At 44.1% G+C, this 17,980-nt stretch overlaps 1 protein-coding gene across 4 annotated transcripts; it reads right to left on the minus strand.

Moving 5' to 3' along the window:
- Positions 1-6,712: 6,712 nt before the first annotated feature.
- Positions 6,713-12,285, minus strand: Armcx2 (armadillo repeat containing X-linked 2). 4 transcript variants are annotated; one of them, XM_075957249.1, is made up of 5 exons: positions 11,868-12,285; positions 11,197-11,471; positions 10,593-10,697; positions 10,252-10,317; positions 6,713-9,964 (listed from the first exon to the last, which is right to left on the minus strand). In XM_075957249.1, the coding sequence occupies exon 5, from the start codon at positions 9,840-9,842 to the stop codon at positions 7,116-7,118; it is 2,727 nt and encodes a 908-aa protein (XP_075813364.1). In that variant the 5' UTR covers positions 9,843-9,964; positions 10,252-10,317; positions 10,593-10,697; positions 11,197-11,471; positions 11,868-12,285; the 3' UTR covers positions 6,713-7,115. The 4 variants fall into 4 exon arrangements, with proteins under 4 accessions (XP_075813364.1, XP_075813367.1, XP_075813365.1 ...); XM_075957252.1 differs by having other exon boundaries at positions 10,252-10,301; positions 11,310-11,471; positions 11,868-11,975; XM_075957250.1 differs by having other exon boundaries at positions 10,252-10,301; positions 11,868-11,975.
- Between the last annotated feature and the right edge of the window lie 5,695 nt (positions 12,286-17,980).

Consider the following 17,980-nt stretch of genomic DNA (forward strand, 5'->3'; position numbering starts at 1 on the left):
GAGGCTCATGGCTTGTTATCTCACATCTTGCTCCCCTGGCGGCTACATGGTGGTGTCACTTCTCCCACCTTTCTCTCTCTCTCTCTCTCTCTCTCTCTCCCTTCCTCCTACCCTCCCTCTGTCTCTTCCCCCCCCCCCCGTTTAGATTTCCTGCCTATGTATATTCAGCCTGACCGTTGGATGAAACAGCTTTATTCATCAACCAATGAGAGAAATACTTAGTCACAGCATCCTACATTATTATCACAAGTGTTTGCATACCAAAGCGATTAAAACTCAAAAGAGAACACTTGTGTAGAGATTGATGGATGGGACAGAGATCCAGACAAAGGAGATCAGGCAACAAAAGATACAGCTACTTTATGCCTGCCCTGACTGTAAGAAATCAGAACTTGCTAGCAACTAGAAAAGAGCATCTTTTAATAAAAGAGGCACCAAGACTTAACAGTTTCTTGTTCTTTTTCAATTTTGGACATGGGACTGAGATATGTAGCTCAGGCTTGTCTCAAATTTGCAGTTCATCTGCTTTATCTCTCCCGGCTCTGGGATTACAGGAATGTGCAACCTTTGAGGGCAAAGAGGGTGTCAGATCCCTGGGTGCTGGAGTTATTAGCAGCTGTGAAGAGCCCAGCCTGGGTGCTGGGAATCTCAATTTCGCCGTAAGAATAGCAAGCTCTCTTAACCATTGAGACATCTCTCCAGCCTCTCTATGGGCATAGTTTAAATGTAAGAAAGGTGCAAAATTTCCTAACAAGAAAACTTCTTGGCAAACATGTAGGCTCCACAGCAGAGCTGAAGCCATGGTGTTCAGCCCTAAGGGACTTGACTTTTTGCTCCTTCTCTGAGAGCAGACTTCTCAGAGAAGAAATGTAGAGTTGTCCCAGTAGACCCCTGCGTCCAACTCTATAACCTTAAACTGGAGATAGCAATGGAATCTAAGAGGGTTGGAAATGAACAGTTTGTATATCACACATTGGTTTTTTTTTCAACATTTTTTTCTATTTCAGGAAATTGGAGTTAGATACCACACAGAGGCCAACCTAGCAGTCATAATGTCTGTCCTTTGGTCTCTCCTGAAGAGTTCTGCACACTTCATATGTAAACTGGCTGGCACCACATATGGTCTCTCTTTTCCCAGAGTGTTAGGCAAGTGCTATTTCTAAAGGAATCATGGAGGCGGTGTTAATAGAAGATGTGGATACAGCTTGGGGAGATGGCTTAGTGAGTAAAAGTGCTTGCTGTCCTAGCATAACAATTTGAGTTCAGATCCCCAGAACTCGTGTATCTATGCTTGCTTTTCTGTTTCCATGACCAAAAACAACTCTGAGAGGAAAGGTCTTATTTTTGTTTACAGGTTATAATCCATCGTTGAGAGAAAGCAAGGCAGGAACTCAAGGCAGGATCCTGGAAGCAGGAGCTGAAGCAGAGACTAAGAAGTAGTGCTGCTTTACTGGTTGGCTTCCCCTGGCTTATTCAACTATCTTTCTTATACAGTCCAGGTTCACCTGCCCAGAGATGGCTCTGTCCACCCTGGATTAAGTCCTCCTATATAAATTTGCATCCAAGAAAATGCCTTCAGAGACATGTCCACAGTTGGGTCCTCAGTTGAGATTCCCTCTTTCCATGCATGTCTGTGTTTGTGTCACTAACCTGCACACTACATAAGGCACTATGTAACAGTGTGTGTTTATAATTGCAGAAACCTTTTATTTTTTATTCTTATTTTAAATTATTTATTTATTTATTAAAGATTTCTGTCTCCTCCCTGCCACCGCCTCCCATTTCCCTCCCCCTCCTCAATCAACTCCCCCTCTCTCATTAGCCTGAAGAGCAGTCAGGGTTCCCTGCCCTGTGGGGAGTCTAAGGACCACCCACTGCAGAAACCTTTTAGTAGTATGCAAAACAGAGACAGGAGAGCCAGTGGAAGCTAATGGGCCATTTAGCCTGGCACACGCTGCTGCAAATAGCATAAGCTGTCTTAATATAGAAGATGGGGCCTGACAACTGAGTTTACCCTCCTATCTACACACTTCTATGGCATGCACATGCTTGCATGAATGCCTGTGCTTACACACACACACACACACACACACACACACACACACACACACACTATTTTTAAAGATGTGGGTACCTTGTGTAGAAACAAGATGCCAATTCCGAATAAACTCAGCATTTGATAACCGAGAGCACTAAAGGGCCCGACTCCTGTAACTCCTTCTTCTCCATGCCTTGGGGGGTGTGGGTGGTTACATACAGGTCTCTAGATAATTTTTCTTCATTTCCACTCACTATGAAGCTTCCAGGGAGGTATTGGTTCACCCTCCTCAAATTCCTCCTTGTCTTTCTTCTTTCTTCAGCAATCACAACAGAGTCACATTGACAAGAGCAGTCTCTAAGGATTCACAGATGATGCTCACAAGTTCACCTTCAATGAGGTCCTAGAATTCTGTGAAATTGTCTTTTGAAGAAATAGGGGTGAAGTTCAGTCGCGAGCTCATTCTGGACTTGTCCCTATCGTATTTTCTTTGAAGCTTTCTTGCAAAAGTTTCTTTTTATTTTTCTTTTGTGTCTTTCACGTCATGTAGCTTGATACCATTCATCTCCCCATCCCTTCATATCTGCCCTCTGCCCTTGCAACCCCCCAAATAAAATAAAATAAAATTTAAGAGAAAAAGAAAGAAGGGAAGAAAGAAGGGAAGAAAAGAAGGAAGGGAGGAAGGAAGAAAGATCATATCACGGAAGTTATAGTGTGACACAGTGAGTCACACAGTGTAACCTTTAGTCCATATATCTTCACATTCAAATGTTTATTGAAAGAGTCATTAGTTTGGTAATCAGTCATTAGTACTGTTTGGAAATTTAAGAATTTTTTTGAGGTGGGTCTCACATTTTCTCTGACTGTCCTGGAACTCACTATGTAGAACAAGTTGACCTCAAACTCACCAAGATCTGCCTGTCCCTGCCTCCCAAGTGTTGAGATTAAAGACATGTACCATCATGCCAGGCCATGAATAATTTTAAAGTGGAAACATAACATATGACTTTAATTTTTTTATGTTCCTGAAGAGATGCTGCAGAGGTTAAGATGCTCTTCCAGAAGTCCTGAGTTCAGTTCTCAGCACCCACACGGCAGCTCACAACTGTCTGTTAACTCCAGTTCCAGAGGATCTAACATTCTTTTTTGGTTTACCTGGGTACTAAGCACTCATACAGTATACTGACATACATATAGACAAAACACTCATACACATACAAAAATTGAAAATATTTTAAATTACATATATTTAGTATGTGTGGTGGTGATGGTGGTGGTTGCAGTGGAGGTGGTGGTGTATGTCTGTCTATCTGTCTGTATGTCTGTGTATAGGTACATGTGTTCTCTTGCCAAAGTGTCCATGTGGAGGTTAGATAGCAATCACCTTGATGGAGTTGTTTGTCTCCTCCCACAATGTGGGTCTTGGGGATTGAACTCAGGTCCTTTGGCTCGATGGCAAGCTTCTTTACCCACCAAGATATCTAACAGTCCCAATATACACTGTTTGATATGTTCCTTAGTACAATGCCCCAGAGATTCATTCAAGTTGTTTGTACTCATAGTACATTTCTTTCCACTGATAAATAGTATACCATGGTGTCAATGCAAAGCAGTTTGCTTGATCATTCACCCTTTCTATTATAATACAATTTTCTCTCTTAAAGTCTTTTAGAATTGCTAACTCTGTGTGCTGATTTTTACTTAGTGCTTGTATAGTTTAACTTTTTGTGTTTTTTGGTTCTGAAGTTTCTCTTTGCTTATTCATCAGCATGCAATTGGATTTTCAAATTTGGATGGGATTTTTTAACTAATGGATGCAGTCTATTTTCACGCATTGTGGTTACTAATCCATTTGAATTGTGTGCTTTGTCCTTCCATTTCAAAAGCTCCACATTCATCGCTCATTTTCTTTTGGATTTATTTATACTAATACTTGTGAGCGTTTGGCGCCTGAGCTGGCTTTGGGAACCTATTCTTCCTGCTAGGATGCCTTGCCCAGCCTTGATGCAAGGGGAGGAGCTTAATCCTGCCTCAACTTGTTATGCCATGTTTTGTTGACTCCCATGGGACAGCTGGCCCTTTCTGAACAGAGATGGAGGAGTGGGTGGGAGGGTAGATGGAAGGTTAGGGAGGGAGCTGAAGAAAAGGAGGGAGGGGAGACTGTGGTTGGTATGTAAAATAAATGAAAAAAAATAATGAAAAAATAATAGTTTGGGGTCTCAATGATTTGCACTAACTGATCTTATATTAAAAATAAAGCTCATTCAAAATCTGTAATTCTCTTGGTTTATTACTTTTGATTTTATTTTATTTTTAACTCTGTGTATATATGTATGTCTCTATGTGGGCCTGTGAATGTGGTGCAGGTGCCCGGAGGCCAGGACCTTGAGTGGCCTAATGTGGCTACTGGGAACCAAGCTGTGGACCTTCACTGCTGAGACATTCTCCAGGCCCCTCTACCTTTTTCTTTTATTTCTGTGTCTTAACCTCAGACCCGAGGTATTTTAAAATTTCAAAATTCGAGTTTCATATGAGGCAATTTTCTATTTTCCTCCTCATCAGGACACTGTGGGAACTAATTTTCTTAAAAGCCCAAAGAGGCTCAGGCTTTTCCAGATCACTTATTTCAGCTACAGGATTCTTAGTCTAACTAAAGAGATTAGGCAAGGTGGTAAGTTCAATCTATATTACAATTCAGTAATAAAGAAGTTTAATTTGGAAGCCTGTGCCCTCAGAGGTATTCTGAGGGCTCTAAGTGGAAGGGGTCCTTATACTAAGTTTCTTTATCTTTTCTGTTGAATCCCCCTATTCACGCCTGCTGACTGTTTTCACTAGTTCTCAGTATTCTTAGAAAAAAAAATCTGACCCCACCCAACTCGTATGGAATGTTTCAGTGGTCGTGTTTTAGGGATAATAAAATAACACACAGCTGATGCCCAATTTCTAGTGAGTACTGCTGTTATTTTGCTAAATTGAATATTTTAAAGAATGCTGTTTCAAGCTGTAGACATCTCTACTTTCTGCTCTTGATTTTTCACACGGGACATGATTTAAGATATTCAAATCTAGATTTTAGGAAACATAATATCTATTATAAGATATTTTTTGCTCATTTATAAGTCAGGATACATACATTTTGTACAGAATAGGTTTCATTTAAGGGGATAATAGGAGGGGGAGAAATGGGAGGTGGGGGAGGAAGGTAATGAAAGAAGATGAGGGGAGGGAAAATGTGGTTGCTATGCAAAATAAATGAAAAAAATGTTAATAAATAAATAATGAATAATTACTTTTAAAAAAAGGCATGACTAGGTCAGGACTGACATCTTTTCAGGCTTTCCTTATTAAGGAGTCAGAAAACCATGAGTCTGTTCTCATCACAGCAAATCTATTACTTACTGCATGACATGGGTGTAATAGCAGTAAAACTGGGTAAGAGCAATTCTAGGCTCCAAAGCCTTCATTCATTCAGCTCTGCCCTAGAAGGAGGAAAACTAAGGAGTAGGGGTGAGGATATAAGAAAAACCTCACCTCAGCCCCCTCTCCAAAGGAGGGCTGAGCTGACCTCTAGCTTTGAGAAAGCTACCAGGGGTCAGCACCAAGCGTCATTCTATTGCTGATTTTTTTTTCCCATCTTAAAGGAGAATTCATTTGGTCACTATGTGGGCCCTCACAGTTGCCTAAGCAAGCCCTTCCCTGTCAGAACTTGTCAGGTGGCAGGTCTTGGATGTGTGTGTGTGTGTGTGTGTGTGTGTGCGCGCGCAAGCATGTACTTGTGCACACGTGTCTTATTACCACTCCACTTCCTCATTCTTCATTTCAGGCTTGGTTTATTAAAACTTTCAAACAATTTCTCTCATGTAATCCCTACCCCTAGGCCCATGCCAGCTTCACCCATCATGCACATTACCCCTAGATTACTTTTCATTTTTACGTGTGTGTTCATGTGTGTGCACATATGTGTAGAGACCAGAGGACAAACTGAGGTGTCATGATCAGGAATTCCATTCCTCCTTTGATACAGGGTCTCTGGAGCTCATCAGTTAGGCTACTAGACTGGCTGGCCAGTGAACCACAGCGATCCTCCTGTCTCTTCACCCCCAGGGCCAAGATTACAAGTGGGCATTATCACACCAAGCATTTTTAAGTGGGTACTGGGAATCAAACTCAAACCCTCATACTTGTGAGGCAAAGACTTTACAAACTGAGCTATCTCCCAGCCTTGTGTTTCCTTTATATACATATATTTTTAAATGTCCTGTTACTCCTTGAATGACAGGATATTTTGGTACACAAACTAGTGGTTTAAGACCTTAAAAATAAATCAAAACAAGCAAACAAAATAACTTCTTCCCCCTAAGTTCTCATCTTTCTCTCTTCTCACTCTTCTTCCACAGCTTCTATTTTTCTGTTTCAGGGAGATTACCTTCCTCCCTCTCAAAGGAACAGAATTCGCACCCCATGCCTTTCTTCAGACCACTTCTCCCTTCCAGGCCACTCTCCTATTCTGTCCTTCAGGCTCAGTTTAAGTGTATCCTTCATTGAAGTTCTGCTTCATCCTCCCAGATAGCAAGTATCCGACACTGAGTAAATGCCCACGTACTATTAGCAGTCCATCTGTATTCATGTCCCTTACCTTTGCAGCTAGACTTTTAATTCAAGCATGAGAACAAGTTCTTCCGATTTGCAACACACAACTTTATTGATGATACACATATGAAGTCTTTGGTGACAAAATTCAAGTCAAAACAAGTAAGGGCAGAATAGGCCATTCACGGACAGGTTCATTATCAACTCACATAGAGGACTTGGGAAAAAGATTCCACTCAAGCAGCACAATTCAAATCACAAATGTGTCTTCAGTACTATAGGACTACAGGACTATTTGGTATTCAGAAAATGGTTCCGCTTAAAGCTGGTGACTGCCACAAACAACATCACTCTGAATGACACATTATTCTAAGCTGGCAGCTGAAAGAACTCCTTTACTATACACACAAGGAGAAAAGCAATAACATCTCATTTTTAATGCTTCCAGACTGGAAAACTGAGACATCACAGATCTTGAGGGCACAAATCAGAATTTGTTTACCAGTTTGATAACTTTCACTTTCACCAAGAGGTCGTGGTGATTTGCCAAGGCTCGGATTTTCTTAACACACACCCCAGATGTAGTACACAAATAAAACAGGGAACCCTTGTTGAATTCTCTGTAGTTGAACACTTCCGCTCTGAGGTTGTCAAAGATAATCTCAAACAGAGTAAGAGCATTAATAAGAATTTCCGACTCCACGTAAGAATTATAAAGGGAACTAAAGGATGACGGCACCTGGGTACCGAGAAGTTTCTTGAGCATATCCGGATTTTCAGCAAAATTTGAAAGTATTTTCAAAATTTCGATCTTGATTTTTCCACCCCCCTGGGATAACAGACGGAAAAAGTTTGCAATGGAATTGACAAGCAGGTGCTGGTAATCATTAGTAATAGTCATGTTTGTTAAAAATTTTAGCCCAACGACCTGTACTGCCGAGTTCAGGTTAGAGGCCATGATGTCATCCATCACTTTGTTCATGTACACCTGCAGTCGGCCCTGGTTTTCGTAATTTTCACTCAGGTTATTCATGGCCATTAAGGCTTTTTCCTTAATATGGGGGTCAGTTTTGTTGATCATGTTTGCAATAATCGGGAGGCCTCCCAACTTTCGAATTGTTTCTTGATTACATGAATAATTGGCATTGTTGCTCAGGGTGAGCAGGGCTACTTGCTGGATGAAAGGATCATCTGATTTCTGAAGCAAGGCTAGAACTTTCCTGAGATCTCGGACACCCAGAATCTCATCAATTTCATATGGAAAGGGGCGCTTATGCATGGGGATGGTTCTCTTCCCCTTCCCTCTTTGCTGAACCTCAGGTTCAGAGTCAGAATCTGACTCTGTATCAGTCCACCCAGACTCCCCCTCCTCAGATTCAGGAATCTCTGCTAGGAAAGCCTGTCCGCCATTAGCAGAAGCTGCAGCAGCTGCAGCAGCCCCATCACCAGGGCGGAAGCCCATCCCCAATTCATCCACTTCAACCTTGTTTTTTCTATTTTTGCCCTTGCCTCCATTCCGGTTCCTGTTTCCACCTTTGCCCCCACCTTTGGGCACAGCGCCAGCAGCTGACCCAGACTTAGGTATAGCTCCAGTGTGAGCTCCAGCTTTCTTGCCAGTGGCTGCTGTCTTAGAGGACCCTGAATGCCCAGGAGTCTGGGCAGCCCCAGAAAGCATTGGCAGAGAGGCCCCAGCCACCATGGCAGGTGTTGCCATTCTAGGAGCCTCTGTGGCTTCAGTAGGTGCTGCCACCCTAGGGACCTGCATGACGTCTGTGGTTGTTGCCCTCTGGGTAGATGTTGGTGCCCTAGCATATGCTGCCACCGCCATTGGAGTTGTTGGCCCGATGGGAGACACTGCTGCCCCAGAAGGGACTCCTGTCATGGCAGGCACTACTGCCCCAGAAGGGACTCCTGTCATGACAGGCATTGCTGCCCCAGAAGGGACTCCTGTCATGGCAGGCATTGCTGCCCCAGAAGGGACTCCTGTCATGGCAGGCACTGCTGCCCCAGAAGGGACTCCTGTCATGGCAGGCACTACTGCTCCAGAAGGGACTCCTGTCATGGCAGGCACTACTGCTCCAGAAGGGACTCCTGTCATGGCAGGCATTGCTGCCCCAGAAGGGACTCCTGTCATGGCAGGCATTGCTGCCCCAGAAGGGACTCCTGTCATGGCAGGCATTGCTGCCCCAGAAGGGACTCCTGTCATGGCAGGCACTGCTGCCCCAGAATACTGAACTGCTCTGGGAGGCACTACTACCCCAGGAGACTGGGCTATCATCCCAGGATGCACTGTTGCCCCAGAAGACTGGACTGCTCTGGGAGGCACTGTTGTCACAGGAGACTGGACTGCCCTAGAAAGCATTGCTGCCCCAAGAGACGGGGGTGGAAGGGGAGGCACCACTGTCCCAGGAGACTGGGTTACCCTGGCAGTTGCTGGCCCAGTAAAGTGGGCTGCCACGGGAATGTAGACTGCCCCGGGGGGAGCTACGACTGTCCAGGAAGGTGCTGCTTGCACAAGAGATTGCACTGCCATGGTTGGTGGTGCTGGCCCAGTAGACTGGGCTACCCCAGGAGGTGCTACAGCCCAGGGAAGTGCTGTTGGCACAGAAGGTGCTATTGATGGGGAAGGTACTAATGGCCCAGAAGGCTGGGCTACCCCAGGAAGTACTGCTGGCCCAGGGAGTGCTGTTATCCCAGTCGCCTCCATGGCACCGGGAGCTTCTGCCACTTTGGGAGTCACTACTATTTGTGGGGTCTCCGCAGCTGTGGGAACCTCTGCCACCTTGGGTGGGGGTGTAACTGCACTGGCAGCTGAAGTCGCGACTACTGGTTTGGTAGTAGGCTCAGTCCCAGCCCCCTTGGCCTCCTGGGCCTTACTTTCTGCCCCATTCTGAACCTTAGGGCTGGGTGCAGCTGGCACCATTTTTTCAGCTGCAGTTGTGGCAAGAGTGGATGTTTTCCCTTGGGCCTTATTCATTGTCTCAACAGTGACAGAGGCTGGGGGATTGAACCCTGGCCCAAGGTCAATTGTGAATCCTGCTTTTAGTCCACCTTTAGCCCTGGCTCCAGTACCCACCGAAGCCCGGTTCTTGGATTTGGCTGGTCTCTTCTTCTTCTGGTCTTTTCCTCTAGTGTATTTGTAGACACAGTACCAGGCGCTAGCCCCGATCACTATTCCAGCAGCTACGCAGCCAGCATCCCGAGTACGGCTCATGATACACGTGCAACAATTCTCTGATCCAGATTGCTTAAGTGGAACGAACGTATGCACCAGTCAAAACGAGGCTCCCAAACTCGGGTTTGAAAGGTCTTCTGAGGCAGCAAACTGAGCTGGACCTAGTAGGGGTAAACGTCAGAAGTGAGAAGCACAGGGTTTGGGCTCACTTTGTGTCTAACCTTAGGGGAGCGCTTGGGGACACAGGTGTGGAAGCCTGCACTTGTTGATGCGATGATCAGTTCGAGTCTTATCTTACCTCTAGATCACCTTCCCAGTGCCAGCATCTACCATTTAGTTGTCCCTAAGTGGGGAGGGCATGGAAATCTGGCAGAGTGTGAAATCTGATATTCACCTGTGACACCTCCACCCCCATTCAAGAGCCCTCAGATAGTGCACATATACATACCAAGTTCCTGGGATCAGGAGCAATTCCCGCAGTGCTGGCAGCTGCAGAGCCTAAAGGTAGAGGGATCTGTGGGTAAATGACAGGTGGCTTTGAGCCTTTGGCAGAGAGACAATTGTTTCTCCCCTGATTTGCATTTTGATGGGCCAAAAAAAATCTCTCAGGACTCCTCCTTTTCTCCCCCAACGATTAATTTAAATTAGAAATCCCATATGCCCCATTCCCTGCACCAGAAAGGACAGGCCAGAACAAAGGTGTCTTAAAGAAAGAAAACATGCAGGGGGAGGTGTGTTGGTGTTATGTTCTGGCCTCTGCCAAAGGGGATGCTCACCACAAACACTGACCTGCAAGAATTCTGAGCTCTTTCTCCTTCCTTTAGTTCAGCCTGAGCTTCATGCTGAGGGCAGGCTGAAGGGCAGAAATAGAGACTGCAGGCGCAGACTAAGAACCTGGTGGACATATCAGCATCCAGAACAAGAGCCCTAGTGTTAGCCTTTTTCCATCTGCACACCACGATGACGAAGAATTCCACCTTTCAATTCCTTTAATTCTCCTTGCCTCTCTCACCATCCCCCCCATCGCCCCATCCTCGCCCCCCCCCGTTTGCGCAGGCTCCCCAGGCACTCAATGTCCCCTTCTATTTCGCCCCACCCCCTGGCCGCCATTTTTCTGAGACACTGCGCCACACCCCTTCTGCTGCATCGAAGCGGAGGGGGCGAGGTGAGAGTGCTGGCTAAGATGCAGCATGGGGGATTCCTGCCAGATATTCTAGTGTTCCTCGCCTATGCTCAGCCGTTCTTCAGCCCCCACCTTCCTGCAGAACAAGGGCCGCTAGGCCCACCTCCTCAGTTTCAGGGTCCTGATTTTCCGTGGTTTCTCTGCTCTGGGCCCCGCTTCCCTCCCCCACCCCAAATTCCCAGAAAACCGCCATTTCTATAGCCTGAATACCCGAATTCCTTTTTTTCAGGGCTGAAAAGACCAGGATGAAGGGCTCTGTGGGCCGCAGGTGTCTGGAAAGCAGCCTGGCAGTTAGCATGACGATTTAATACCAGATAGCTTACGGTCCCCCAGCCTGTGAAGCCCGTACAACGCCAAATCCGCCATCTCTTCTACAGAAGCTGGCACACCCATTTCCTAGCACCCTAGAAGGATAGGGGGGAGGGGAGGGGAGGGGAGGGGAGGGAAGGGGAGGGGAGGGGGCAAGGTTGTGGCAGCCAGGTAGTCTGAAAAGGGAGGATGGGAATGAAAAATACCGATTGGTTCCAAATTTCAAGCCCCTCTGGCCACCCGATCCCCACCCACCTCCTTGCTGGGTTTGAATGAGCTGCCACGTTTATTTCTCTTGTCTGCCCTTCTCAAAACAGCACCGTAAGCAGGGAACCGAGCCTGAGCCTCTAAAACAAAACCGCAAAACTGCTGCGAGAGAAGTAAGCGTTTTCTTCCATACAAGGGATAGTCCTTTCATTCCCCTCCTCCCCTCTCGTCCGCTGCCCCGGAGATCCTAGGGTCTGGAAAACCGCGGCCGGCAAAGGATGCAGAAGCACCGGAGGCCTTGACATTCAGTAACCCTAGGCTATTTGCAACTCCCGGGTCCCGAGAATGTTCATTCTCACACCCACCTGTCCAGTTCTGAGGTAATTTTCTTCTCGCCTGGCAGTGTGCAGCGTTATGGCGTTGGTACCCGGAGGAAGATGGCAGAGATGGCCGTCAAGGCTTTAAGTACCTTTGCCCACGTCAGCTCTTGGTCACGTGAGGGACTCTTTGCCAGTAAGCTTGAGTCCCGGAATTCCACTCCCACCAAGAGCAGGAGCTCCCTCCTTTATCCTCACTCCTGCCTTATCTCACCACATCAGGTCCTGTCAATCATTCATTGCCTTTGTAACATCAGGCTAAAAGCAGCCCCTTCTCCCTATTATGAATTTGCTCTCTCTAGTTACTGGGGGAGGAGCTGCAGCTTCTGGGAGAATTGTTGACATTTTTCACTCCCCCCTCCCATTACTCCAAGCTTTCCCCTCCATTCCCCATCCTCCAGTCCCTGCCCAGTTCCCACTATTTCCCTTGTGGTTGAGTTTCTGCTCCTGTTTAGATAAGGGGTGAGTACCAGAGAGGAGACAAGGATTGGAGGTGAGATCTGTACTTCTGGAAGACTCCTTTGTTTTAAAAAACCATGACTACAGCTTTATTCTTACAGGAAGAAGATACAATAAAACAAGAACTTAGTGTGGGAAATAGTATCAAAACCCGGCAGAAACGTTTTGTTTAAAACCAGAATTTCTCTCACGTAATTTTGACTAATTTTATCACACAGAAAATGAATTCTAATGGCCAAGTGGGAAATAGGTTTCTTTTCTTTTCTTTCTTTCTTTTTTTTATATTTTTTTATTGAGAAAAGAAGAAAAGAAAAAAAACAAGTTTCCACCTCCTCCCAGCCTCCCATTTCCCTCCCCCTCCTCCCACCCTTCTCCCCCTCCTCCCACCCTTCTCCCCTTCCCCCCACTCCTTTCCCCCTCCCTCTCCAGTCCAAAGAGCAGTCAGGGTTTTCTGCCCTGTGGTAAGTCCTAGGTCCTCCCCCTCCGTCCATATCTAGGAAGGTGAGCATCCAAACTGGCTAGGCTCCCACAAAGCCAGCACATTACATAGGATCAAAACCCCGTGCCAATGTCCTTGGCGTCTCATCAGCCCTCATTGTTCGCCATGTTAAGAGAGTCCAGTTTTATCCCATGCTTTTTCAGTCACAGTCCAGCTGGCCTTGGTGAGCTCCCAATAGATCAGCTCCACTGTCTCAGTGGGTGGGTGCACCCCTCATGGTCCCGACTTCTTTGCTCATGTTCTCCCTCCTTCTGCTCCTCATTGGGACCTTGGGAGCTCAGTCCAGTGCTCCAGTGTGGGTCTCTGTCTCTATCTCCATCCATCACCAGATGAAGGTTCTATGATGATATGCAAGATATTCGTCAGTATTGCTATGGGATAGGGTCATTTCAGGTTCTTCCCATCTGCTTCTGGAGCTGAATATTTCAAGGAATACAAAATCGATTGTTGGGGAAAGCAGTTGTTAAATTGGCTTGATGTATATCCTTTCACACAGTGTCGTAGTGAATATTTTCTTTAATATTCCATGTACTACTACTACCTGATCTGAAAGTTACAGTCTGGCGGACCTCTCCCCTCTGGCTCCCTTTACTTCAAGCAACCAGTAGGATCCTAGTTTTGCTGCAGAGTAACTTCCAGTCCTCATCTACTTTGGTGCTCCATTAGCCAAATATATGTCGAGACCCAACCTACAATGTCGAGTGGTCACACTGATTAACTTCGATTAGGTGTTGATTCTTAGCTGTGGTCCATCTGAGTTATATTCATCCTAAAGGTTTTGTTTTTGATTGTGTGTGGATCTAAAGTGATTTTAGGAGGTGGAATTAGAGGTTCTTGATCCTGACAGTTTTTCAAGGGGTCTGCAATCCATCTCTCTGATATTAAATGCTAATAGAATGGCCTAACAATAGTTTGTGTATTCGTTGAGATTTAAGAATCTCTTTTGTCAGCCGGATGATGGTGGCTCACACCTATAATCCCATCACTCAGGAGGCAGAGGCAGAGGCAGAGGCAGGAGGATTTCTGAATTTGAGGCCAGCCTAGTCTACAGAGTGAGTTCCAGAACAGAAAGGGCTAGACAGAGAAAACCGTATCTTGAAAAACCAAAAATGAAAAAAAAAATCTCTTTTGCCTAGTAATAGTATTACTAAGCATGTTTAAAGTCCTGATTTAACCTCCCAGCATGAAAGGAAAACTAAATCAAACAATAAACAAATACAGAAGATATATAGGAAGAAAGAATCTTGCAGCTTTTCTATTCCCAGCCACAGCTAACAATTTCTGTTTTTCTTTTAAGGCACATTTTAATAAGTACATTTATTTGTATTGATCAAGTTCAAATGAAGCAGAGATCATAACAGGAATAGGCATTGATCTCTGTATTGTAATAGCAGTAGGTCTGCAGATTCACTTGTGGAACTTGGTTATTGTAAAATCAAGACTTCCTCCCTAGGAACATGCACGTGAGCGACTGTTCATTTTCACGTTACCTTTTCTCTTTCACACATGTCCAGCTATCTAATTTACATTATTTGCTAATTTCTTTAAATTATTAGTCATCTTCATGGTAAAAACACCACTTCTTTAAAAATGACTTTTTTTAGATGTATGTGTGTCTGTGTGTGTATGCCACAAGTATATGGGTGTCTGTGAAGGCCATAGAGGAGGCTGAATTCCCTAAAGACGGAGTTGCAGCAGTGATGAGTAACTGAACACGGGTGTTGGGAGCGGAACTTGGTCCTCTGCAAGAGCAGCAAACACTTTTCACCCTTGGCTCATCTCTCCAGCCCAACCACTATTTCTAGAATTATAGTTTCTGAAAGGAAACCTGATATTTAGGGGAAAATATTCTACAACTGTGTATTTATTTTCTGCTTGCCGAGTTTTTGATATCTTAATAATTCTAATAGTTCTTAGGTGACACTGTGGTTTGTGTAGTTTTATATTAAATGTTTCCTCCTTTCTGTTTTTGAAATTTTATTGTTTTATAATTTCTTTACTTGTATTTAGGTACATTGGTATTTTGCCTGAATGTATGTCTGTGTGAGGGTGTTGGGTTCCCTGGAACTGGAATTACAGATGGTTGTGAGCTGCCATGTGGGTACTGGGAATTGAACCCTGGGTCCTCTGGAAGAACAGTTAGTGTTCTTAACGGTTGATCCATCTCTCCAGCCCTGAAATTTTATTTTTATTGTTACTAAAACAGGAATAAATTTTAAACAGGACAAAGATGCAGTGATTTTCAAGTATATGGATAAGTCTGAGTGTAAATTTATATTCTTTCTAAATTCATCCTTTATGAATTCCAAATGTTCAATCAAAATATTTGAGAAATTCAGTTTCCATCAAGAGACATTCTGGACAAGAACCTCGATTATAAAAAGGCAAGATTTGCCCGGCGATCTTGTTTGCTTTCAATTTCCAGGAGGATCTATATATGTTTTTCTTTGGGTTCACCTTGTTATTTGGCTTCTCTAGGCTTGTGAACTATAGGCTCAATGTCCTAGTCATTAGTGGACTAGAGTCCACTAATGAGTGAGTACATACCATGTTCATCTTTTTGGGTCTGGCTTACCTCACTCAGGATAGTGTTTTCTATTTCCATCCATTTGCATGCAAATTCAAGATGTCATTTGTTTTTTTTTTTAACCGCTGAGTAGTACTCTAATGTGTATATATTCCACACTTTGGTAGGGGTGGGAGTGGGGATGGGGGAAGGGGACAGGGGGAAAGAGAAGGGAGAAGGTGAAAGACTAGGGAGAGCTTCGGGGAGTGGGAGGGTGGAGATGGAGGAAGGGCAGATATAGGAGCAGGGAAGATGATATCTATATTAAGGGAGCCATTTTAGGGTTGGCAAGAGACTTGGCTCTAGAGGGGATTCCAGGTGTCCACGGGATGTCCCCAGCTAGGTCCTTGGGCAGCAGAGGAGAGGGTGCCTGAACTGACCTTGCCCCACTATCACACTGATGATTATCTCAAATATCACCATAGAATCTTCGTCTGGCGACAGATGGAGATAGAGACAGAGACCCACATCATAGCAATGGACTGAGCTCCCAAGGTCCAGTTGAAGAGCAGAGGAGGGAGAAGATGAGCAAGGAAGTCAGGACCATGAGGGGTTGGTCCACCCACTGAGACAGTGTGACTAATCTAATGGGAGCTCACCAAATCCAGCTGGACCGGGTTCGAATGAGCATGTGATCAAACCGGACTCTCTGAATGTGGCTGACAATGGGGGCTGACTGAGAAGCCATTGATAAAGGCACTGGGACTTGTTTCTACTGCATGTATTGGCTTTTTGGGACCTAGTCTATATGGATGCGCAGCTTCCTAGGCCTGGATGTAGGGGGGAGGGCCTTGGAGTTCCCACAGGGAGGGGGAGGAAGGAGGGTGAGTGTGGGAGCTGGAGGGGAATGGGAGGAGGGGAGGAAGTGTAAATTTTTGAATGGAAAAAACAAACAAATAAATAAATAGGCAAGATTGGTTTTGTTTTTAGCATACCATTATACAGAAATGACAAAATGATTTTATGTCGAGACAATGCAACTAAATACTAACACATACTCATACAAACTTTGAAAATGTTTCTTAAAAAATAGAAAATCAGAAGTAGAAATTATTTTCATATATTAAAAAGGCATAAAAACTTTTCTAAACCTGAATTGTCATTAGTTGATAGTCTCTCTCCGTGTTCTACTTTTAGAAATAAATTGCCAACAAAACACATAATTCCAATTTATACATGCCAAATCCAAAATAGGATGAAGCCTTAAGATTTTTTATAAGTTGGCCGTTTCTTCCCTTCATATTCATGCTTCCTTATCTTTGTTTTTCTTTGTTTGACCATGACTTCTTTGAGAGCCTCCTCGTTTTTCTCCTTTGTTTTATCCCTTAGCGGAACATACATCTTTTTCAAGGTTATTTTTACTTGTTTACTGGTATCACACAAAAAGTAATATTCATAAATAATACCAGTGAGTGGAAACAACTTGTCCTGGTAGCCCACAGGGGAGTGATAAATCTACCATGTCAGAGAGCTTCATGTATTCTTTATCAGGTTAAGGATCTTTTTTATATCTAATTTAATTTAACCAATAATGAATCACTTAATTACATATAATTCTTTACTACATAAACGAAGCTTTCCCTCTTCTTTTTATTAACAGTTTGAAATTTTAAGAATGACTGGTTTAATTTACTAAGTCCTGAGCTATAATTTACTTTATAATTTAATTTATTAACCACTGAGTTTCGGTGGTTGAGTGCTTGCCTGCTAGCATGAGACCTAGGTACACCTAGGTACAATCCCCCAAATTCAAATGCTTTGATGTAAGATTTCTTTTTCTGTTGACTTGCTGTTGTCAAGATTGATGAGAATAGAGCAGTCATTCTTGTCACTTTGGTAGCCTACTGTATATTTTGAATGCTTCTAGACATTTTAACACTATTGTAAACTCCAACCCCTTTCCTAAATTGTTTAAAATAAATACAAATATCCTCACTACAACTGACAAGAGTCTGCCATAGTCAGACTTATAACACTTATGCCTCATCTTTCCTTTTTCTAATCATCCTAACTTCCTTGATATACCTGGGCCAAATTGGCCACAAACCCTTCATAGGGCCTTTATATATGTTTGCCTTTCTGCTTAAGATTCTCTCTTCCTATATATCACCATATTTCCCTCATAATATTATGTTTTATCAAAGGTGAACTTTAAAGACCTGGGAATATAGCTCAGTGCTAGAGTACTTACATAGCACCCTCTTTTACTCCCTTCCCAATCTCCTTCTTTCTTAATATGCTCCCTCCATTCAGGATTTTTCTTTTGGGCACCGCATTTGCAAGAAAACATGCAATATCTATCTTTCCGAGACTGGTTTATTTTGCTTAATTTTCAGTTGCATCCATCTTATTTCTATTCGTGGCAACTAAAGACCCTCAGTTCTATCCATTTATTGACGTGATTTTTTTGTATGGCAGAATAATGTGTCTAATACACACATACACACACACACACACACACACACACATACACACACGCGCACACACACACACACGTATTGAAACCTTGTCCAGACAGAGGTTCTTTTTGGCTGTTGTTTTTGTTCTTTGAGAATTTCATTCAATGTGTTTAGATTA

Source organism: Microtus pennsylvanicus, chromosome X (assembly GCF_037038515.1).
Source record: "Microtus pennsylvanicus isolate mMicPen1 chromosome X, mMicPen1.hap1, whole genome shotgun sequence".
In the NCBI taxonomy this organism is placed as follows: Eukaryota; Metazoa; Chordata; class Mammalia; order Rodentia; family Cricetidae; genus Microtus; species Microtus pennsylvanicus.

Coding starts and splice junctions, on each gene's coding strand:
- Armcx2 (XM_075957249.1), bottom strand. CDS start 9,842: ATGAGCCGTACTCGGGATGCTGGCTGCGTAGCTGCTGGAATAGTGATC.